Consider the following 24315-nt stretch of genomic DNA (forward strand, 5'->3'; position numbering starts at 1 on the left):
TTTGTGAGATTAATAAAGTCTATCTTATCTTATCTTCCTGAGGCAGCAGAAGAAGTTCAACATGCCAAAGACTACGATGGTGCACTTCTACACGGCCATCATAGAGTCCATCCTCTCTTCCTCCATTACCGTCTGGTACCCTGGAGCCACGGCTCAGGACAAGAGCAGGCTGCAGCATCATCTGCTCTGCTGAGAAGGTGATCAAATGTAACCTGCCACCCCTCCAGGATCTGTACACCTCTAGGACTTTAAGGAATGCAATCAAGATCTTGGCCGACCCCTCTCACCCTGGTCACAAACTTCTTGAACCCCTCCCCTCAGGCAGGAGGCTGCGGTCCATCAGGACTAAAACCTCTCGCCAAAAGAACAGCTTCTTCCCCTCTGCTGCATCACTGATGAACACTGCCCGTGCCACTGCAAATCAGCTCTGTTAACTATATTAATTACCACTGAACAGTAATTTTATACCTTGGCTATTGTTTATTTTATTTTATAATTCTTACATCTCTTTATTCACTATTTTATTTGTACTTGCACCAAGAGCACCAGAGAAAATTCCTTGTAAGTGTAAAAACCTACTTGGCAATAAAACTGATTCTGATTCTGATGAAGCACACACATCGAAGGAAGCCCCTCATCTCAACCCGTTTGCCTGCCAGGCCCTGGCAAAGACTTGCAATTGATCTGTGTGATTTCAACAAGCACACTTACCTGGTAGTGTCAGATCACTTCTCCAGGTTTACTGAGATACTTCACATGTTGACAACTACTGCCTCACAGGTTGTGCTGAAGCTGAAAACACTTTTTGCTCGCTATGGCCGCCCAGACCAGGTCATTTCGGATAATGGCCCCCAGTTTGCATGTGCAGAGTTTCAGGAGTTTGCTCGCGACTTTGACTTCCAACACATCACCTCAAGCCCGCATAATCCTCAGGCAAATGGACATGCAGAAAGGGGTGTACAAATCGCAAAGAGGATTCTGACACAGAAAGACCCTTTACTTGCTCTCATGTGTTATCGTTCTACCCCATGCACGACCACAGGCATAAGTCCAGCAGAACTGCTCATGGGGAGAAGGATTAAAACAACACTTATGACACTTGAGTCTAACCTCCAACCCCAATGGCCTGATCTACATGCCGTCAGGAGCAAGGATGCAAGGCAGAAACAGAAACGAGCCTTCTACTTCAATCAGCGCCATGGCTCAAGACCCTTGCCACCTCTGAAACCAGGCGACTCTGTCCTCATCAAGCTGGATCATCTGAACGTTTGGGGAACATCTACTGTTGTTGCTGGTGACAGCATTACTCCAATACCTTATGTCATCGAGACGTACCAGGGGGCAACTCTGAGATGCAACCGTCGTCACCTGCTGTGCATGCCTGCGTCTTCTGGAAATACGCTATCTCCTCTACTGCAGCAACCCATGCCTGCCCTCCTCAGATGCAGGATGGACAGTTATACACATGGTCTGGCAGGTTGAGCAGACCTGTGAGTAGACTGAATCTGTAAGGGTGTACAAAGAACACTGCCCAAAACAGATTTAAAAAAAGGAAAAGTTTAAATGGTTAAAATATGCGAATGTAAACGATTGCACTGTTTATATTGCCATTTTCATTTTGTGAATTAGTTAACAGAAAAGTTAGTGAAAGAGTTTCATATTTTACACAGAGCAATCTAATATTTTTTTGTTTCAGTGTGTTATGGAAAAACAAAAACAAAGTTAAAAAAGAGGAAATGTCATATAAGGACTGATATGCACAGGACTTTATGACAGTCAGAAGACGTGCCGAAAATAAGAACTGTCTTGGTTACCTGGGCAACGCCCGCGAGCACTGTTGCTCTTGTGCTGTTTATATGGTGTGTCCGAGTGGTTCTGAGCCAGAAGTAAATCCCACATTTATTGCAAAGTGAGATTGAGTGGACATTCGATTACTTTACACAACCCAGACAATATCCATCCATCCTCTATACACCGCTTCATCCTCACTAGTGTCGTGGGGGGTGCTGGAGCCTATGTCAGCTGACTCGGGCGAAGGCAGGGGACACCCTGGACAGGTCGCCAATCTGTCACAGGGCTACATATACAGACTAACAATCACACTCACATTCACACCTACGGGCAATTTAGAGTAACCAATTGACCTCAGCATATTTTTGGACTGTGGGAGGAAGCTGGAGTACCCGGAGAAAACCCATGCATGCACAGGGAGAACATGCAAACTCCATGGACCCTGGTGGTCCAAACTAAAGGTTGCAGGTAGCACTTAGGACGAGTCTCAAATACAGCGGAATGTAAATGGCTAGAACTGCATCTATTCAAGTCTGTTAAAAACAATAAATGACTTTACAAAGCCACATTTTTGTTATATATCAATCTTTTGATCTGCCACAACAATCTAATGAATTTAAGTCAAAATAGCTCAAGTCGAATTAATTACATATCATAATTAATCTTTCAATTTTTTAAATCTCTTGATTTAAAAAAATTGAAAGATTAAAATCTCTTGACAGCACTAAGTTTGACACAGTCATCCACAATTTGATGAACATTGTTCACCAAAAAAGAACAAAACATTTCAGAGTTATGTTTTGCTCATGCATGCAGCAGCCCACAGAAAGTTTTGATGCCTTTCTCACAAATTTAAAGTTGAAATCTAGAAGCTGCAACTTTGGAGTCCTCCAAGGGAGGAAACCTGTTGACCAGCCCACCGGGACAATGCCTGGTATGCCAGATGGCCAGTCCACACCTGGCCCCCACCAGTGTCGGATGAACACTCAGCTGAGCAGAGACCTTCATCACCAAGATCCATACATAACACTGAAGCACCTGACAGACTGTGTTTATAAGGCACAAGTATTGAAATAGAGCCTTTTTCAACATGGACACTTGCGAAATGGTAATGTAATATAATTGTATATCTTTAAAAGATGTTCATATGTTTGATAAAACAAAACTGCAGTCGTGTTTGTGTTCTTTGGCAGTACTTGCGTGTAGCTTACTTGAGAGAAAGGGGAGCTGCTGAATAAAAGTTAAACCATTCAAACCCAGTTTCTTCATTATATTATAAACAACACAGAAAGTAGACAGCAGAGGTCAGGATTCACGGAATCATTTCAAATATTTGTGGAACTGCGCACAATGAATAAAATATTTCACTCAGTCACTCACACCTACACACCTCTAGCTCCTGTTGAGGTTCAGGCTCTCTCTTCTTCACACCCTCTGTGATCCTGTCCTGTTCTTTGCTTGGTGAGCTCCGCATCATTCTTCTCTGATTGAAGTCACTGATCTGTAAACAGTTTAAATAACAACAATTTTAACAAACATCTGATAAAGTTTACCATGATTGTAATGAAAAGCAGAAATGATCCGACATTTTATTAGATGTCAAAGGCATCAAAGACTCTCTGCTTTACAGTGTATGAACACAAGCATTCAGGAGCAGAGAAAAAAACAAACAGAAAGTACAATCAAACTGTATCATGCAGATGTTGCATATCGAGGCCGAACAACATTTTATGGTCAGGCACATTTCAAAACAACTCACAGAGAATCAGCAGGCCGTTTCTCAGAGCTGTAAATTTGGTAGGAGACCATCTGAATTACCAAGTATCAGTTCTGAAGATAATCACAATTCTGGACAAGAGGAGATCACATTGTTTATGGTGACTTCCTAACCTCTCTTTCTCTCTCCCTAACACACACAACTTTTTATACAAGAATTAACTGAGCAGTTTTAAACCCCCAAATTAAAGAAATCCATCATCACTGGAGTGATGAGGTTTTCTCAATTTTCAAACGGCTCATACAGTCAGCACTCCTTGGTCTTCCTTGGTCTTCAATTACTTTTTCAAGACTCTGAAGTGTGTTTTATCCTGCTGTTAGCTGAATCCTTCTCCATAAAGATGCGAACCAGAAGATGGAGCATGTCTCTACAGACTGTCAGGCTGCTTCTCCTTGTTCAGGGTGAACTCAATTCAGAACAGGATTCCAATTCCAGAGTAGCAAACTTCCCCAGACTTGAATGTTCCCAGCAGCATGTTTCAATCAGTCCCTCCAAGATTTCGCGGGCGTTTTTCGTGATTGTTGCAGCTGAAAATGCCTGAATTTGCGGCAGCTTTTCTAAAAAATTGTGATAAAAGTTGCGATGTTTTAAGCTTATTTGTTGATAAAATTGCGGGAGACAAGTGACAATTGCTAAAAAGCTACATTTTTTCCCAGCTTGTAGAACTTGTTTCAACACTGTAATTGACAATATTTATTCCGAAATTAATTATTTAATGTTCCAATCCATTTCCACAAAAGCTGGCACACCATGGTGAGACATTAGCAGCAGCCAGATACTGGTTTTAATATGACGTGACCTAACTATGCAGGGAGCGACAGGAATTGATGGAACTCAGAAACACCCCCACAATTTAATCAGTTGTTCTTTGTGTCAGTTCCGATACGTCCACAGTGGTAGATTTGTAGTAGGATCACAATGATGTGATTGTCAGCGGGCCGCTGAGGTAGCGTTCACTTGTTGCCATGGTTACCGTGCTGCTATCAGACGCGGTGCCGCTATGAATCCTTAACAAATCCATTGATCCAAACTTTAAGCCGTATCACTGCCGAAGTCTAATTACTTGGTCCTTGTGTCATTTCTGACCGACCCTGAAAACTTCATTTTTCCGTTTTTGAGTGATGTTGGTAACAGAGGAAGGATTCACACACGCTGATCGTCACATAACTTTGTCGTGTTCTTTGGTGGAATAATTAATCTAATTTACCTCATTCTTTCAGTGCTTTAACAGATCTGGATGCAACAGTTTCCATCATGGTGATTTGTCTGGTCTGTTGTTCGCTCATTTCAGCCGTTCTAATATGTTTCGTGTTTGAAAAACAAAAGTGTGTATCAATCGAGGATTTTTTTTTCTTTTTCTGTATTCCACCACAATATCGCAAGGTTGTAAAACAGTTTAGCTCCGCTTTGGTGAAGAACATTAGTGAAATAACACTAACAAACCCAGGTTTTTTTTTGGCTATAAAGCAAACCCAGAAAGTAGTCAGAAGACCCCGATACCAAACTGACGACTCTGGATAGCTACAATTAGCATCTGAATATTTGCAAATGTGGCTGCAGGGCTACCTTGGCTTTGTCAAACAATAGACGACTCAAACAGGCACTCAAGCAGATGAAGTTTTTTCCATATTCTTGTGGGGTCACTGCCTGGTTGTGAAATGGTGCTGTTCACAGATCAACAAGCTGCAGGTTGCCTACCTCTGCTCTACAGTTGCAACCAAAATTATCCAACCCCCAGTGTCAATTTGGGTTTTAAGTACTATCTACAACTTTTAAGTTGTTTGGAATAAATTTAACATACAAGTGGGCTCCACAAGGAACAGTCCTGGCTCCATTCCTGTTCACTCTGTATACATCTGACTTCAAATACAGCACTGAGTCCTGCCACATTCAGAAATACTCTGATGACACTGCTATCGTGGCATGTATCAGAAATGGACATGAAGCGGAATACAGAGATCTGATAAGTGTCTTCAGTGACTGGAGTCACAAAAACTACCTGCTACTCAACGCCTCAAAGACAAAGGAAATTATCATAGATTTCCACAGATCCAAACCCCCTCTTCAGCCAGTGAACACTTGTGACGTGGACATCGAGATGGTGACATCATATAAATATTTAGGTGTCCACCTTTATAAGTTGGACTGGTCTACAAACGTAGACTTCATCTACAAAAAGGGCCAGAGCCGATTTTATTGCCTCAGAAGACTTCGATCTTTAGACATCTGCAGTAAGATGCTGCAGATGTTTTATCAGTCTGTGGTAGCAGTTGTCCTGTTGTATGCTGCAGTCTGCTGGGGAGGCAGTATAAAGAACAAGGATGCAAGGCATCTGAACAAACTGATTAAAAAAGCTGGCTCTGTGGCTGGAATCACACTGAACACATTGGAGGATGAGGTGGAGAGACGGGCACTGAGCAAGATGGAGGCCATTCTTACAAACATGGATCATCAACTTCACATCTGCCTCAATGAACAATCAAACATCAGTGGACGGCACCTATCCCTACGCTGCAGGACCAAAAGATTTAGGAAATCTTTCTTGCCATCAGCAGTCAGGCTATTCAATTCAAAATCAAACAGATAAGAACCCTGACGATGACTGAATTTCCCTTCAGGGATGAATAAAGTGATTCTATTCTAGTCTATTCTATTCTATTCTATTCTAAACAGCTGAATGTAAGCAATAATACAAGAGTTTTCTCTAAATTCCACACAAAATGTTAATTTTAATAACTAGTACAGTTTCAAAATTATTCAACCCCCTAAGGAGCATTCCTTATAAAGACACACAATTGCAAATCAAGTGTGGTTAATAATGCCCCAAGCTTTTATAACGTGCGTGAAAGCTAACATTAGTACTACAGTTGCAAATTCTCTTTTCTACATGCTTGGATTTGCATCTTATAGTTTAATATTGTATAATTGAACATATCAAAGTCAAGAACACTACCCTAAAAAATTAAGAAAAATGGCAATGTCCGTGCATAAGCAATGAAATGGATCCAAAAAGGTAGCATGTGCATTAAATTGTTCTAAGGATATTTTTGAAAGCGCAGTTTGCTAGTTAATAGGTTTACATAAAGTGGTCACACTACCTGACCAGGGAGAAAGAAAAACTTAACCACCACAACCATCAGATTTCTATGGAGACAAGTGTCAAAATAGCTTGAGTGACTATAGAAGAGCTACATTAAGATATTCTGACATCAGGAATTAATGAGTAACTGATATTTAGTTGGTACAGTAAGATACAACTTCACACCAAAGGGCTTCTTCAGGTACTCAAAGGTGGGAACCTCTATTGACCCACAGCAAACACATAAAAATCAGCTCAAAATTTCTTAAAACCATTTACATAATCCATAGCTGTTTTATAATCATATTTTCCAAGGCGTTGAAAGAAAATAAGAACTTCTGTAGTCCTGTGATTTATCAGTATATATGGCTGGAGATGGAAGATGACAATACACCCTATCTACAGTAAGGCATGTCGGTGGCCAAATGCTGTTCTTGGCCTGATTGGCTTCATCAGGTACTGCAAAACTATAATAAGTAACACAGCAGCGGTAGTAGATCCTCTCTAGTCTTCTAGCCATTACTAAAGCAAAACATTTATAGTCCTGATTTAAAAAGCCCACTGGTCTGTAATTGGAACAGTCCAACCCATCTCCTCCCTGCTTAGAAATAACTGTTATGACAGCTTCACGCCAAGAGGGGGGAGTCTCACCTTTCTGTAGCACCCAATTAAAAGCTCTGAGCAATAGGGGTGTCAATGATTCTTTAAGCACCTTATACCATTCGGTCGTATATCTGTCCGGCCCGGGACTTTTATTGGTTTTTAAGCTAGAGATAGCCTTATTCACTTCCTCGGCTGTTATTTGTGCCTTTAAGGCTTCATTTTGAGCATCTGACACTGTTGGGAGATTCAACCCAGTAAGCACAGATTCTATATTATTGTAGGAACATCGGGTCTTTGGAATCCCAGAGGAGATAACAAATCAGATAAGAACACACTCTCTTAGGATGGGGGTCTAGAACCCACATCAAACTGTCATTTTTGGACATTGGACATGCCCAAAACTTGCTCCTCTCCCTACAGAAAAACCTCCAGTTTCTGGAGGAAAATGGGGATATATGCATTTCTTTGTGTGCTTTCATTTACAGTAAAGGACATTCAGACCTTCTGCAGAGGGATGGAGTTCCCTGCAAAAACATTAACACTTTGGAAGAATCATCTGAAAGACAATGAATTTCACTTTATGCTGTGAATGTTTTCTTAATCAACTCCCATGCTCTAATCTTCCTTCCCCCTCTCAGGAATGCCATATCTGCCTCCTAGCAGGATCAGATAAGGGTAGTAAAATTTTACGACCCCTTGGAGACTGGTACAAGCCAACTTTTTAAACTGAAACAGTTCACGCTGCCAACTCCAACGTCTTACCACTGATTCATTGAGATTTGCTTTCTGGGACGCTAGAAAGCAAATCTCGTTCCAAAATCGCGCGAGAGCTCGCGAAATCGCACGAAATCGCACGAGGGCTCACGCCAAAACACCGGTTTTGGCCTGGCGATTTCGTGAGCTCTCGCGCGATTTCAGAATGAGATTTGCTTTCTAGCATCCTGAGATTTGGATACAGACTACAACAAAGAGCGATCGCCAGGTAATGTGGAGGTTTGCGTTCACTTCTCATCTCTAGTATGTTGTGGGACACTCGTTGAGACTATCCGATCTGGTCAGTGTGGGGAAAAAAGCACGTTAGGGAGGACTTTGACGCAGGGGGGCAAGTTGCCCCATACTTTTCGCTAGCTGAGCTGCTAGCTGAGCTGCTAGCTGAGCTGCCTGCCTGGCTAAATACTGGAGCTATGTCGAAAATTCATTTCTCCATCACTCACATGTATGAAATGACATATGAAAACAGACCCCAGGTTGAAAAAAAACGAAGTTCCCCTTTAAGTATGCTTTGAATTTGTATATTATTCAATTGAGATTTTATCTGTCCCATTTCTTTGGTAAGGTTTGAATCCAGGGTAGTTTTATGTAGCCTTTGTAGTTCTGCCTCCAGATTGAGTAGTTTCTGTTGGTTCAATTTTTTCAATGCAGCTGTTTTAGCAATTATCTTTCCTCATAACACTGCTTTGCATGCATCCCACAAAATAAGGGGAGAGACTTCTCCATTATCATTTTCTTTCAGGTAGTTATCTAATTCTCCCTTCAATTCCACTTTCGTTTTCTCATTTAGAATGGAGGAATTTAGCCTCCATGAGGTAATTCTCCTTTTGAAGTAAAACTTTATCTCTATTTGAACTGGACAGTGGTCCGATATGTCCATGATACCAATGCCACATGATTTAATTGTATGCACATCTTTGTGAAACATTAAGAAATAGTCAGTTCATGAGTAGGTGGAATGGGAAGATGAAAAGAAAGTAAAATCTTTAGTTGTGGGGTAAAATTCCCTCCACACATTATTTATCCCCGAGTCTTGCATCATACTGTTAAATTTTTCTGCAGAGTGATCTGTTCTGTGGGCCCGGGCCCCCAAGAAGAGTCCAACTTTGGGTTCAACCTGATACTTAAATCTCCTCCACAAATCATCTCACCTCTGCGTATTCTTTACGTTTCTTGAGGACCTCTGGAGCATAGTCGTGGTCAATGTTCACTCTTTTCTCCTGGAACACAAAGCCCCGTTTCTGCCATGCCACCTTTATTATGTCCTCCTTGGTTCGGTGGCTCGTAAATTTGACCACTACTGATCGCGGCAGAGCGTCTCCGGTCGGGCGGGTGCCCAGAGCCCGATGTGCTCTCTCTATCATCAGATCCGCGAGCCCGATCTCACGAGGATTCGTGAAACTGTCACGTAAGTTTTTGTTTCGGTTTCGTGCGCACCAACACGATTTCGTCATGTTTTTCGTGCCGCTCACCACGAAATGCGCACCAATGTATTTTAAACGGCGGACTTTTCGTGCCACTCAGAACGTATTTCAAAAGAATGTGTATATTATATTTTTAATGTAAAACCGTGGCGAATCCAACGCTATATTTTGCATGACATCGTCCCTAAACATAACCCTAACCATAACCCTAACCATAACCTAACCATAAGCCGGTGGTACACTTACCAATTTGCATAGGAATTTCAAGAATGTCCGGCGGCCGGCGGCCGCAAACGCGATCACACAAGCAGTATACGCCGATGGACAGCTTAGATCGTCATGAATCCGCCGGTATAAACCACTTTCAGATGTGATTACCACAGCAAAAAACATTTCGTGGTGAGCGGCACGAAAAACATGACGAAATCGTGTTGGTGCGCACGAAACCGAAACTAAAACTTACGTGACAGTTTCACGAATCCCCGTGAGACCGGGTTGGATCCGCAGAGGGCAGAAGGTCCAGTTTCTCTTTTAAGAGCAATTCCACAAAAGAAATCACAGAGGATGAGTTTTCTTCGGCCCCTTCACAAATGCCATGGATCCGAATGTTGTTCTTTGTGGACTGACCCTCCTGGTCCGTGAGCTTAGCCTCCAGGTGAGTCTGTAGCCTGATTAGGTGCATCACTGCTGCCTCCACTCCTTGTACTCTCTCCTCTGCAATTCTTTCTTCAGCTTCGTCAATCCTGGTGTTAGTCTTGTTGATTTCTTCCTTAATCTCCCTCAGTGCTCCGCCGTTTTCTTTCTGAAAATCTCTCAGTTCTTTAAGAATCACATCCAAGTTCGCAATGCTTTCCTCCACCTGTTGCGCCTCCGTGACTAGCTGGCTAGTGCTAGCGTTGCTCTCGTCGACGAGTGGTTCATTGTTCTCGGGGAGCTGTTTGGGTCATGTACCATGGATTGACTTCTTCTGCTGGCTCCTAGGCATATTTTGTGACCCTACTACAATTTACAAAAACTAGAAATTGTTTTAACCAAGTTGCAGGGGCTATACAGAAGATAGTAATTAGGGGGAGCCGCTGACTTAGCCTGCTGCCCTCATGGTCGCTCAACCGGAAGTCCAAATCTGTTCATAATGTTTTGTGAAAAGATAATTCATTAAATGTGAATATTTTTAGAATGCTCTTTTTTAAACTAAAACAAATTATTACATAATTTATATATATTATACATTAAATAATTTATTATATTATAATTTTTTCGATGTGCTTGATCTAAAAAGCAATTGTTATTGACTACCACAGCTATTTCAATCTTCAACTTAAATGATGAGGGTAAGTAGAGCTTCTCCCTAAGGAGATTTTTGACAAAAGTGGTCATCGATTGAGCGTTTTCCTCCACTCCTTCCCTCTCCCCATGGATCTGGACATTCTCTCTCCTCACACAACCCTTCTCTCATTTATTTTCTTGATATTGTCTTTGATTTCTTTCAGATTTTCGAAGTTCTCGCGGCAGAACTCTCGTATCTCTTGTAAGATTGTTTCCAAGTCTGCCATGTTTTTAGCCGGTTGTTGTGTTTCTTCACCCTCTTGGCTCGGTTTCTCAAACTGATAGGTTTATGGAGCCTATTTAATCTCAGCGTCGGGGAGCTCCCTTTTTATGCTGCCACCATGTTGGAGTCAGGCCAGAAGTCGTTTTTAAATATTTCTAAATCTTCAATTTTTTAAAAATTTTTCCAGGTTTACATAAACTTATGTCAGAATTATTATTTGCTGTGAGACTTTTGTACACTGTACATACTGTTAGGTACAAAACAATCAAAATAATGAATCTGTACCTAAGAGGTGCAATTTTGTGTTCGAGCTGCCAACAGTAGTTGGAAATTACATCAGTTGCTCAGAAAAAAAGGCTTCTTGAAAAACTGATAACGTACATTTAATAATCTTAATTAGTCTTTCATAATAAACACAAAATCTTTTTATTCTAATAACGTTATTGACAACTCAAGGCAAAAAAAAGAGGAAAAAATTCCAGGCGGCTGAAACTTCTGTGATTTTTTTTGTATTCTTTTAAAGTTACCTTGATTTCCGGACGATAAGCCGCTACTTTTTTCTCACACTTTGGACCCTGCGGCTTATACAACGATGTGGCTAATGTATAGAATTTTACATGCGAGCTTCATGCCATCATTAAGTTTAGCCTCGTCACATCAGACCAATAAAATGACCAACAGGTCACAGTGGACCATTGATACTGTTCAAATTAAATCAAACACACACTAAAGTCTTCAGATCAGTCATTTTGTGCTTCATGCACACACCCTCATCATGGAAAACACATGAAGAAATGCATACAATGCAGCTGTTGCAGACCAAGTCTGCTCTCCTTTAACCTAGGCAGGTTACGGTGTGTGTGTGAGAAAGTGACGTGAGGAGGAGCGCTGCAGCTGTGTGTGTGTGTTGCAGACACGAGTGTGGAAACGGAGGCAGAGCAAAGTGCACCACGATGATATACAATACAATACAATAAATAACTTAAAGATAAGTTTTAGCGCTAGCGTGCTAAGCTAAGCGCCCTAGCGCTACCTGAGGCTGCTCAACCATGGTTCAGCGACCGGCAGAATATCTCATGTTACAACGTGGACACCTGCGGCTTATAGTCAGGTGCGGCTTATATATGTACAAAACTTTTTTCTTTTTAAATGCAGTGGGTGCGGCTTATATTCAGGTGCGCTCAATAGTCCAGAAATTATGGTATATTTTTTTCCTTTTTCAGCTTTATTTGATAGGTGCAGCAAGCAACAGACAGGAAAAGGGGGAGAAGAGTGGGGGGAAGACATGCAGCAAAGGGCTGTAAGCAGTAATCGAACCCAGGGTGTGCGTCGGGGAAGCCCCTGTATATGGGTCGCCCGCTTAACACATTGAGCTATCCGGGCATCCGATTTTTTTGTATTTTGTGATTTTGTTTGTTGCTGACTCACTAAAAAAAACAAACAAAAAAAAACAAGCAAGAGCTGTTCACAGTTAGTGTTTTGAAACAATAATTTGTAGTTTTACTGGGTGGTGTTCTTACCTGCAGGACACGTGTGGGTCCATCTGGCAGCACCTGGACCGACAGCACACCAGAACCAGGTCTCATCTTCTGGTTGACGAACTGCTGCTCTGGGCCAGGCTCCAGCAGCCCTGAATCTGGTCCCAGCACCACCTCTGCTCCATCAAACAAGCCTGCCACCTCACCCTTCACCTGAAGGGTATAAGTCGTACAATGAACATTAGACTGAAAAAAAAATAACTGGTAAGACAATTAAAAATTCAACTTAACATTACCAGAATTTGGGGAACTGACCTGTACCACTAGTCGGGGAAGGCCACAGGTCAGCATGCCTGAGCTGAAGTACCATGTCTGAGTGGTGCTGCGGCGTGAGTCTGGCCTTCTCAACATCAGTGGCTCGAAACTGTGAATTATGAACAGACAGCGAGAAAGCAACCTCTTATCCAGTATTCCATGATACATTTCCTTAGAGGTTGTGGTTCAGTCGAAGTGATTTTAAAAATGCTGTCTGTGGTGTTGAGTTTAGAAGCAGAATACAGGTGCACAGTACAAACCTGTTGTCACTAACTGCTGCAAGCCCAGCGATGTCCAGCACCAAAGAGGAGTCTAATGGCCGTGGTTGGGCGGGTTTGCTCTGTGGTGGAGATGAACCTTCATGACAAAGCATGCCAGTCCCTGTCATCCTCCAAAGCTGGGAGCGCTTCCCCGGCTCCTGCACAACAATTTATAGTATTATAAATTTGCTACAGAAGACATTTTTGCTAGGGATCGCAACTAATGATTTTTTATGTTATTTTTGTCACATATTTGCTTTTACCACAACATTATTTTTAAAAAATCATCTCTTAATCAATGTTTCCGAGGGCCCATGCCTTGTTTTGTACATGTACAAGTATTAAAAAGCAATGCATTATCTTACCAGGGAAGCTTCTATCTGAAAATTTACAAATTTCCTTTTTGACTTCAACATATAATAATTAATCTTGGAATATGCAGGCAATTAATTATGTCTGGTCCTCAGTAGATAATCAAATGCAGGGTTTCCTCTACATTCATTTAGGAGCGGCAGCCCACTGCTGCTGAATCCCAGCCGCCGCTTCTTCAAATTTCTTTTTCAAATTTTTTTTTTAATTGAGGCAAATACACCACCGCCGCATTTCTCCACCTTCAGCGCAGTCTTGAATTGTGTCAGGTACTCACAAGTACTAAGGTAAACTACAGACAACTATCTTGATTAGTATCTACGTTTTGATACGTGAGGTTAATATGACATTAATTACTCGCGAGAACGCGGCCTTGAAAGTGACGTCACGTCAAGCACCCAGGCACCAGGTCAAAGACCCTGCTGCCACTGCTGGAAAAAAATCCTAGAAGAAACACTGAAATGATCAAGTTGGTGCACTTTTTTGCCTCTTTTCTTCTAAAACTTCATTATAATAAATCCATTTAATTCTTTTTCAAGCTTCTAAAGAAAAAGTATGATTTTTGGGGAAATCTTAACCACCATTACACTGAAGTCTTGTCCATCCATTTGGAAAAAAATGAACCTTTTTTTTCAGGATGATCCTTTGAGTCTTGGTGTCCACATCAAGAACCAGTTCAGCACAGTTCACCAGACGTTTCTTCCCAACAGGCCTCTTCTCAACAGTTCTGCAGATATAAAATGATACTGTTAACCTTTACAAGTTTAATTTTCTAAATGTAAGAAAGAGTTGTCTTAGTTATGACATTGGTCCATACTGTGAAAAAGTGTGTGTGGCTGCAATGTAGATGAAGTTCTCGTAATAGAGTTTGTTGTATTCTCTGAAGAAGTTCATGTCGGCTGTGATCTCAGATGATCCTGCTCCCTTTACAGTGAGTAAGAGGTATGGTTGCAGTGTAGGCTCATCACAGGCATAGTCTAGCACCGAGTTGGCCTTCACCTCAGTGTGCAGTCGGATGTCAGCTACACCATGCTGCCAGAACTGGATAGGCACCTGAAAGGATTTAACCAATCAAATCTATTAAATATATTTAATCGATAGGGGTGGAAGGTTCTTTCGTCAGAACGTGACAGTCATAACTTCCTTTGTCATACTTCTAGTCTGTACAACAGAATCTCACTGTAATGTGGAATTTTGAGGTATTTAAGTATTTTGATCCGTTTATTATTGAGGGGAGTTGCATTGAAGAACAACGCAGGAGAAAGATATCTGCCTTTTGTGCACTCTGCAACAGACAGGTGCTTTTACTTTGATACAGAGAGGGACAGTGTGGAAAATGTGGCAGGAAGTCATAAAACACACTACACTTCACACACACAGGCCTGACAACATAACACTGAACCAAATTAACTAGGCTGACGAGACCACAAAATCACAATAAAACACAAACACTAATAACACTCTAACAATAACAGAAACCACAATAATAACATTTAAATCCAACAGTTCAGTCATAGCGACTGGTTCTGTGATCGCTACATTATTTAAATTATTTTTGTGGTAAAATATGCATCTTCTATCCCCAAAAAATGAAAACAATATAAAAGAATACAAAACAATAATAATTAAAACGTATTACAAGAATATTAAATGGAAATAAAATATGTAGTGCACAGCGCTGGCCACTGATTGGCTCAGGGACTGTAGCATTTGTCTCCCGTGTGCCTTGTCCATTTCACATAGACATCTGATCACTGTGCAGTGTTGCTCTGTGATGTGCAGTGTGTGGGGAGGGTTTTTAAAGCCTTAAAAAATATCTAAATAATAAAAAAATATGGTCGCTACTTCGCGGACTTCACCTATCGCGGGAGGTTCTGGTACGTAACCCCCACGATAGACGAGGGACCACTATATTCATCCACTCCAGGCTACGAAGACACAGGAAAGAGTTCATGCAGAAAGATCAGAGTATTCATTCAGAGTTATGGGCCTTCATTTTGATTAAATATGTTCACAGTTTAGTAATAGCTATATCACTGAGAGCTGTCAGAGCAGTGGCTTACCTCGGAGATGTTGTTAATGCGGAAGGGTGGAGGCAGATGGTCAGTGTCAGTGAAGGAGATCTGGTATGTGGCTCCCTTAAGCGTGATTTCTGTCCGCAGGAAGAAACACTTTCCTAGTATGTCCCTGTTCAAAAGCAGATCCACTTAAAACCTCCTAAATACTGCACAACACACAAGTTAACATAGGATATAACCTGATAAACAAGGACGGCAATATTCCAGTAAAGAGTGCCATGTGTCATAATGCAAGGACCAAATTCATGCAATACTAGGGGAAATATGTACGATTCAAATGTGTCTCGTTAGGAAGTTCTGAAATAAGCACAGAAATAAAATGAGAGAATTACAGTTAAACTTAGACATCCAGGCACTACTTTCAACATCCAAACTTAATAATAAACCATGCAGTAACTATCCATCCATCCATTTTCTATACACCGCTTCATCCTCACTCGGGTCGCGGGGGGTGCTGGAGCCGATCCCAGCTGACTCGGGCGAAGGCAGGGGACACCCTGGACAGGTCGCCAGTCTGTCGCAGGGCTACATATACAGACAAACAATCACACACACATTCACACCTACGGGCAATTTAGAGTTATCAATTAACCTCAGCATATTTTTGGACTGTGGGAGGAAGCCGGAGTGCCTGGAGAAAACCCACGCATGCAGGGAGAACACGCAAACTCCATGCAGAACGATCCCAGGCCCACCCCGGAATTTGAACCAGGGATCTTCTTGCTGCAAGGCAAAAGTGCTAACCACTACCCCACTGTGCAGCCCCTTACAAGGCCATTGTATGGTAAATAACATACATTTGAGCTTCAAAGTGTATATGTAGCTCACCTCATGTTTACATGAAACGACTTGGGTTTGTTAACCTCAAAGCCTCCAGACCAGGTGCAGTTGGGGATGTCCATGATGCGCACACACAGCAACTGGTCATAGTCATTTCGAGGCCAGTGGAAGACAACACTGGAGCCCGGCAAGGTGGAGATGTAGCCCTCCGGGTTGGCAGTGCCCTAAGACACAGATTAATAACGGCCGCTTGTCAGACTGAAGAGCAATAGATACAGCTTCTTCATAGCACACTTGACCACTTTCCAAACAAAACTATAGATGTAGCATTATTAGGTTCCAGTTTCAGCGTCATGATATTATATGTGCTCATTTACTGGAGTAAGTTACTTAATCACCTACTTATTGAGCAGAACAAAACCAACATTAATTTCATCAACTATGCAAGGTCCCAAACGAGAAAATAACCAGACGTATTTCAGATCTTTATGAGAGATGAAGAACTATGACAAGCTCATATTTTTTGTCTTTTGTATTGTGCCTTAACGGGTCACCGCAGAGATGGAGACAGGATATGGGTACAGATCAGTATGACGTGGTATGAAAAAAGGTGCCTGCCTACCTTGAACTAAACTGAAGATGTTAAAATCACTGTATAAACCATTTACTCTTAACAACTAGAAACAGTACCAGAATGTGCTGTGAACTGCTAATTCCCCTTTCTATTTCTCACCTTTCCTCTTGCAAACTCTCTCTGGGCAAAGGCCAGTTTGTGTGTTGACCGGTTGTCGAGCAGGTAGCGTGGGGCAAAGGTCACTATATGAGTGTCCCTGTAGCGTCCTTTTCCTTTGCGCACACTGATGCCTGTATTGATAAGACAGGGAACAATGAATGCATGAAAAAATTCTTTTAGCAGTAACAATTGACACATTTTAGCTCAGAAGGTTTTAAATTTTAGAAAATAGAATAGAACTTTATTTGTCATTGCAACAAGTACAACGACATTGCAAAAGCCCTTCAGTCAGTGCAAAGCAGTGTGAAGAAATACAATAAAATACAGAGTAAATAAGATAAGAAGATAAAAATAACATAAAGATATAATAAAATAAGGTAAGGTGCAAAATAAAATAAATTAAGTAAGTAATAACAATAAGGTGCAGGAGGGAATGGAGTGGAATGATACAGTAGCAAAAAAATAAGGTGCAAAATAGCTGCCAATAGCTGCCATATTTTGCCCAATCAGGAAAATTATCAAGGCCTCATAAGTCCCCATGATTTTTCTTTCAATTTTCAGCTCAGAATAAGGCAAAAATGGTTAATTTCGCCATGACTGTGCAAGTCCTGGTTTAAACCATAGACTGTATATAAAGATGGATGTACCATCTGGCTCCAAAAATGAAACCCACCCGGAAGTGTCAAAAACTTGCAATATCACGCCGTCTGCTAGGGTTGGCTCCAAAAAGCTTTTGCTCCATAGACTCCAATTCATCACCGGAAAAAATAAAATTTGATAGACTGATTTTCTACAGCTCAGGATTTTTTCCCGTTAGTTTTCATGGTCAAAATGAGAGATCAGGTGGCCGATCTTAAAATAAATCAATACTGAATTTTAAATAAATCATTAAAGTTGGCGGAGCCAGGGGGCGTGGCTATAGTTGATAGACAGTCTTGTCTGGAATGACTTGTCTCAGATCCTTTTATTCCGAAAGCAGCAACAGAAGCCTCTGCGGTAAAATGTGGGCGGGATAAGCGAGTCTTCAGCTCTCAGTCTGGCCCGCCCGTAAACTGGTCCTGCCCCTAGTTGATCTCCGGTCCAGCCTGTTTGATGACACTTTTTACGTCACTGGCTCCAAAAACTCCAAAATGGCGACCAGGAAGTAGCAAAATCCGGGCTTCATTTTCTCGGCGTTGAAACCAACGGGTGACGTCATGGTTAATTCACGCCTGGTTTAAACCCTGATCAAAACAGGTTGTTTCAGTGTCTCTAGTTTTAATGTCAGCTGAGCTGCTGAACTTTAGTCTTATAAAGTTTCCAACATTTCCAAGTGTCCTTCAGAGTTTCCACAGAGCTCAGACCCGTGAGCATATGATCACAGCTAATGGTGACATTAGCCACATTAGCCTGACAACATGCTTACAGTAAGTACGGTAGTAACCTATGGTTTTAGGGATACTGCTATCAATAATAACAATAGTCCATTGGGTCTTAAATTTGGTAGCATTTTCAAAAAAAACAAAAACAACATAGTATAACAACAGGGTTGTCCTATGTATCATGTTCGATACATAGGATCAAGATCAGTCACTAGTTTAGCTAGCACTGTCCGCTACCAGCAGTATTCATTTGTACAGACTCTGAACTTGCCTATGTTGTAGATGAGACCAGGCCTGTTCCCATGCTGGATCACTTTCACTGCTCTGACTCCACTACCTCCATCCAGGGAGAAGCCTTGGCACCAGCCTGGAACTCCATCTGGATGGATCCCTTTTCCAATCCGCATTGTACACCTGGGGATCAACATGGGTGGGGTAAATGTGGTACATAAACAGAAATGAACAAAAAACCATCACTGTTGGTTGGAAAGTCAGGCTCACTCAGAATTCTGGTCACTTACATAGCAGGCTGTTCCTTGTCAGTGTAGCAGAACAGTAATGGACTGAGGCTTCGAGCCAACTCATGCTCCTCAAACTGGCCTGCTCCATCTGTCTTGCCATTGTCCTGACGGAATATTAGTGGCAGTCCTGAGAGATGAAAGTGGCTTTAGGGAATGGTAACAGACACTTTTGTTTAAAGCAATCAATGAACATTTTTTTTCCTTGTAAATAATCGTTTTTTGATACATGAAAACATTACCAGTCTTATTGATGAGCCAGTAGGGGGCAGAAATTAGGATCTTCAGAGCCCCTTGTGCCCGTAGTATGATGCGAATGGTGAGACAAAGGAGACGTTTGTTGGTGTCATATAGTCTCATGCGAACAACATAATTCTGAGTCCCAGGAGGAATCAGTAGCTCTTTGCATGTGGGGAAGCTCTCCAGCAAGATTCCTAAAGGATGTAGATCACAAACACTATGAGTGAGAAGAAGGACAATCTTGAGGAAATAAACACCAACGAAAACTATTGCTTGATGAGTCATGACCTAGCTCCATGTTCTGTGAGGTGTCGGCAGCATGAAGCACGGCCTCTTTTCCCGGCTTAAGTGAGCCTTTGATTGTCGTTCCTTTGATGTAATAGCTTAGGTCACAAGGCAGGAGGTTGGCCAGCACCATTGTCGGCAGCAGGTAGATAGCATGGCCTGGCTGTCGATATATCTGGTTTGCACCACCAGAAACCTGCCTCTTGGCAGGCCGCTGATCTGGGTAGTTTTCCTTTTTGATGACCACACAAAACCTGCGAGATACAGAAATGAGGGGAACGCAATGGTATCAGAAGAAGAAAAACAAGATGCAAGAACAAAAAATCTGATTGGGGGGGTCACGTGACGATGGCAGTCCTGAGACGTGTTTTTGTCGGGCTCCCGCTCCCACATTTTTCTAAGTTCGTTCCCTTTAGTTTTATGCGTCCTCGGCACCACATTGCACAAGCCTGGTAGCTGTCTGACACAGTTTTTTGATGTAAAAATGTCAAAACAAACTAAAATTCAGACGCGGAAAACGATGCTAGCAGCCTCTCTTAGCATACCCTCAAGTGTAGCAGCTAACTCTCCAGTGGAAAACGACGAGTCTTCACCAGTAATGGACACTTCAGCCCTGATACGAGAGGTTACTCAGAACTTCTGTGACATGATGGAGAATAAGTTTTCAAAACTTTCTGAGACCTTGGACAGATTTTCAGCGACCCTGGAGAGCCACTCCAAACGTATTTCCGAGCCAGAGCAACGTGTGTCAGGTGCGGAGGAGACGCTATTCGCTCTGCAGGAAAAAGTTACCAATGCTGAGAAGAAAATCAAAGAGATGGAGGCTGGCTTGGATGATATGGAAAACCGGAGCAGACACGACAATATCCGCATTCTCAACCTGAAGGAGGGCACGGAGGGAAATCGATCCCTGCAGTTTCTGAAACGTGGTTACCCACCATGCTCGGCTTGGACGCAACCATCAGAAAAAAATCCCGCATTAAAATCAACCGTGCCCACCGTGGCTTGGGTCCGCAAAGTGCACGTCCTCGCCCAGTGATGATTAAACTCAACAACTCAAGGGACAAATTGAGGATAATGACAGCATTAAGAAAGAAATCCACTCTGGAATATGAAGGACAACGAATCCACATTCAACAGTATTTTTCTACGGCGGTCCGAAAGAGGCGTCGGGCTTTCAATGGCGTATGCCAGGCTTTGATCAACAAGGGAATCCGCTTCAACATGCGTTACCCAGCTATCCTGGTTGTGCACCATAACGAGATGGATCACAAGTTTGTAACACTAAATGCTGCAGAAGACTTTCTCAGCACACTGAACTAGAGGCTGCCCGAGGAGGATCCGATCAAGTTTGTGAAGTAAAGAAGTCGCTCCCCCCCTTCTGGTTGATCTCCTGCTGTTGAAGATAGGTTCATTTATGTCAGCACAACTCCTTTACCAGTCCATTATAATTTGTGCATTTAAGGTGATCTTATCCCATCTTATTTCATTCCCCAAACTGAGTCATCTCAATTTGTTAACTAAAGGATTCTTACTTTATGAGTGATATAAAAATCTCAACACTAAATGTCAAAAGTTATTAACCATGTGGTGAAGAGGCGTAAATTACTCTCTATGCTTAAAAAGGATAAAGTGCATGTGGCACTGTTACAGGAAACTCACCTTACTGTTCTTGAATATTTAAAGCTCAGACGAGACTGGGTTGGCCAAGTCTTCCTTGCCTCATATAATTCAAAAAGTGGAGGAGTAGCAATACTTATGCACAAGCGCCTATCATTCACACTTCATAAAATTGTCCAGGACAAGGAGGGAAAGTTCGTCATTATTACTGGTTTTCTACATGGTGAACAAATTCTGATAGGAAGTGTTTACGCTCCAAATAGCTACGAAAGCTCATTTTATTCCAGATTATTGGCTGAAATTTTTGCAGTTTGTCCTCACCATGTTGTACTTGGAGGTGACTTTAATTGTGGTTTGACTCCTGATTTGGACTAGCCTAGCCACGCTAGACAACCCACGGCAACAAATTTAATTCTCTGCCAGGGTGGGTCTAGTTACCCTCCATAAGGCTCGAGGCTGGATTCTCCTAAAACTGGCCGGATGAATCACCATGAAGTGTAGAGTCGGAAGGCGGGCGTAACTGAGTGACGACAGAGGCGCAACGATTCTGACAGAAACAACCGGCGCACAATAAACAGTTATCTTTCGACTCGGCTTTGGCCACAGCCCTTAAAGATTTGAAGCTAAAATTCAACTTGAAAGATAAACAAAGGACGGCACTGAAGTGTTTCATTGAGAAGAAAGACGTATTTGGACTTATGCCGACGGGATATGGCAAATCCTTAACATACCAGTTGGCTCCGCTGGTTGGGAAGCTAATGGGACTTAGCCACAATCCGCCGGCGCTCTAGGAACTCCTCTCAGCCTATTCGTTGCGCTGATTGGTTGTATACCTACCCAACTGCTGCAGAGTGATTTGAAAGACAACCTTTTAGGCCGCCTCCCTCCCTGTCGAGCGGCCCTAGACCCTTGTGCCTTCAGAATTCAGAACATGGGTCTAGCGCGGCTAGGCTAGATTTAGACTACAAACCAGCTAAAAATTTTCTTCTTTCCAAAATTTCTCATGCTACAATAGAACTGTGTACAGATCTTGGTTTGCTAGATGCATGGAGAGTCATTAATCCATAAGAGAAAGATTTTACATTTTTCTCTCACCCTCATCATTCTTTCTCAAGAATTGATTATATCTTTGTTTCAAGACTAACTCTTGATCAGATCAAAACTTGTTCTATCAACACATGTACCCTCTCTGATCACTCATCTGTAACAGTTGAACTCATGCCTCCTTACTATGACCCTCAGGCTAGACTGTGGGGCATGAATCCGTTACTACTTCGCAACCCATCCTTTATGTCATACTTGGAAGCAGAATGGAAACTTTACATCTCCAAAAATGAAACACCTGATACTTCAGCTTCCACTTTGTGGGAAGCTGGAAAAGCTTTTATGGGGGGGTCAATAATTTCTTATACAGCGGCAAGGAGAAAGATTGCCTTATCAAAACAGTTAGATCTTAAACAACATAGCTATACGAGTACCCAGAATAAAACATACAATCGGGAAATTTTATCCATGGAGAAAGAAATAAAGACACTGGAAAACGAAATTTATAGCAACAACAATTCTGGGAAAATGCAAAACCTAACTATTCTGAGAGCGAAATATGATAAACTCATGACCGATAAGGTGGCAAAAACTTTACTGTGGACAAAGCAAACATACTATGACCAAGGAGAGAAGGCAGGCAAATTGCTAGCTTGGAGAATTAAAAAGATGCAAGCTGATAGATCTATATCCAGTATAAAAACTGATGTTGGTGAACTGTCAACTGATCCAATCGAGATTAATAAAAGTTTTAAAAAATTCTATGAAAAACTCTATGAATCAGAATGTAGTGTAAATGAAGAGGTTCAAAATGCCTTTCTTGATCAATTACCATTTAATATACTATCAGAAGAAGATAAAGTATCTCTTGATAACCCAATTACAACAGAAGAAATATTAGAAGCCATAGGAGACATGAATAGCGGCCGCGCTCCAGGGCCAGATGGGCTACTGCCGCAGTTTTATAAAGTATTTAAAAATAAACTTATTCAACCACTTACTAACATGTTTCATGAATCTTACAAATCTGGAATTCTTCCAGATTCTCTAAGATTAGCTACAATAACTTTAATATTAAAACCCAATAAATCAGAAACGGAATGCTCATCATACAGAGGGATAAGTCTTATGGGCTGTGACATGAAAATACTATGCAAAGTTCTTGCAAAAAGATTAGAAAAATTTATGCCCAAAATAATAGCAGATGATCAACAAGGCTTTATTCAAAAGAGGCAAGGTTATCATAACATTAGGCGCGTTTTAAATATACTGTACGAAAAACAAAATGATAAGGACACTGCATTGCTGGCTGTCGATGCTTGCCAAGCTTTTGATAGGATAGAATGGACGTACCTCCTGAAATTACTCCCGAGATATGGGCTTGGGGAAAAATTTATTAAATGGGTTGAATTATTATATACAAAACCCACCGCTCAAATTTTGACTAACAACAATGTCTCAAAACCCTTTAATCTACAATGCTCTACACGGCAAGGGTGCCCTTTATCGCCAATCCTATTTGTTCTCGCTTTAGAACCCCTAGCCATAGCAGTTAGAACTCATCCAGGACTGTCAGGGATCCGTATTGGGGGTAGAAACCATTTAATATATTTATTTGCTGATGACATCATATTTTTTCTGACAGACCTAAAAAAAACACCATCCCCAACTTGGTGAATATGATTGAGGAATTTGGAAAATTTTCGGGATATAAAATCAATAATAGTAAATCAATGCTTATGTTTCTTAGTGAAGAGGATAGGAAAAACCCTACTGTGAAAACGGATTTTTCAATTGCTACAGATGGATTTAAGCACTTAGGCATTCAAATCACTCCAGATTTAAAAAAAAATAGTTTCAACTAATTACAATCCCCTGGTAGATAAAGTTACAGAAACCTTAGAGCGCTGGTCAAATTTGCCCATCTCTATGATAGGACGAATAAATCTTTTGAAGATGTCAATTCTACCCAAATTTTTGTATTATTTTCAAGCAATTCCTCTGCCATTGCCACAACCCTTTTTTGATAACCTAAATAAAGTATTTAGTAGATTTGTCTGGAATAATAAGAAAGCAAGACTTCGGTTTAAACTATTATATTTACCCTATGAAAGAGGAGGGCTCCAACTTCCAAACCTTAGATGGTACTACATAGCAGCTCAATTAACATCTGCTTCATACTATTTTCATACAGACGTACTACCGATTTGGGTAATGATTGAACAACAATCTATTCCAAA

The 24315-nt window shown here is 41.5% G+C and overlaps 1 protein-coding gene and 1 long non-coding RNA gene across 2 annotated transcripts in view; one reads left to right on the forward strand and one right to left on the reverse strand.

The window, feature by feature from the left end:
• The window catches only part of LOC127534393 (uncharacterized), a 238381-nt gene that overhangs the window by 161267 nt on the left and 52799 nt on the right, over positions 1-24315 (forward strand). The gene's annotated exons all lie outside the window — the stretch shown is intronic.
• The window catches only part of vps13d (vacuolar protein sorting 13 homolog D), a 167526-nt gene that overhangs the window by 40471 nt on the left and 102740 nt on the right, over positions 1-24315 (reverse strand). Inside the window, 13 exon segments of the mRNA XM_051949338.1 lie at positions 3182-3292; positions 12515-12685; positions 12788-12896; positions 13048-13205; positions 14041-14143; positions 14234-14469; positions 15480-15603; positions 16323-16498; positions 17008-17138; positions 18640-18782; positions 18890-19016; positions 19129-19320; positions 19415-19665. Of these exon segments, the coding sequence (XP_051805298.1) occupies positions 3182-3292; positions 12515-12685; positions 12788-12896; positions 13048-13205; positions 14041-14143; positions 14234-14469; positions 15480-15603; positions 16323-16498; positions 17008-17138; positions 18640-18782; positions 18890-19016; positions 19129-19320; positions 19415-19665 (2032 nt within the window).

Source organism: Acanthochromis polyacanthus, chromosome 6 (assembly GCF_021347895.1).
Source record: "Acanthochromis polyacanthus isolate Apoly-LR-REF ecotype Palm Island chromosome 6, KAUST_Apoly_ChrSc, whole genome shotgun sequence".
NCBI lineage: Eukaryota > Metazoa > Chordata > Actinopteri > Pomacentridae > Acanthochromis > Acanthochromis polyacanthus.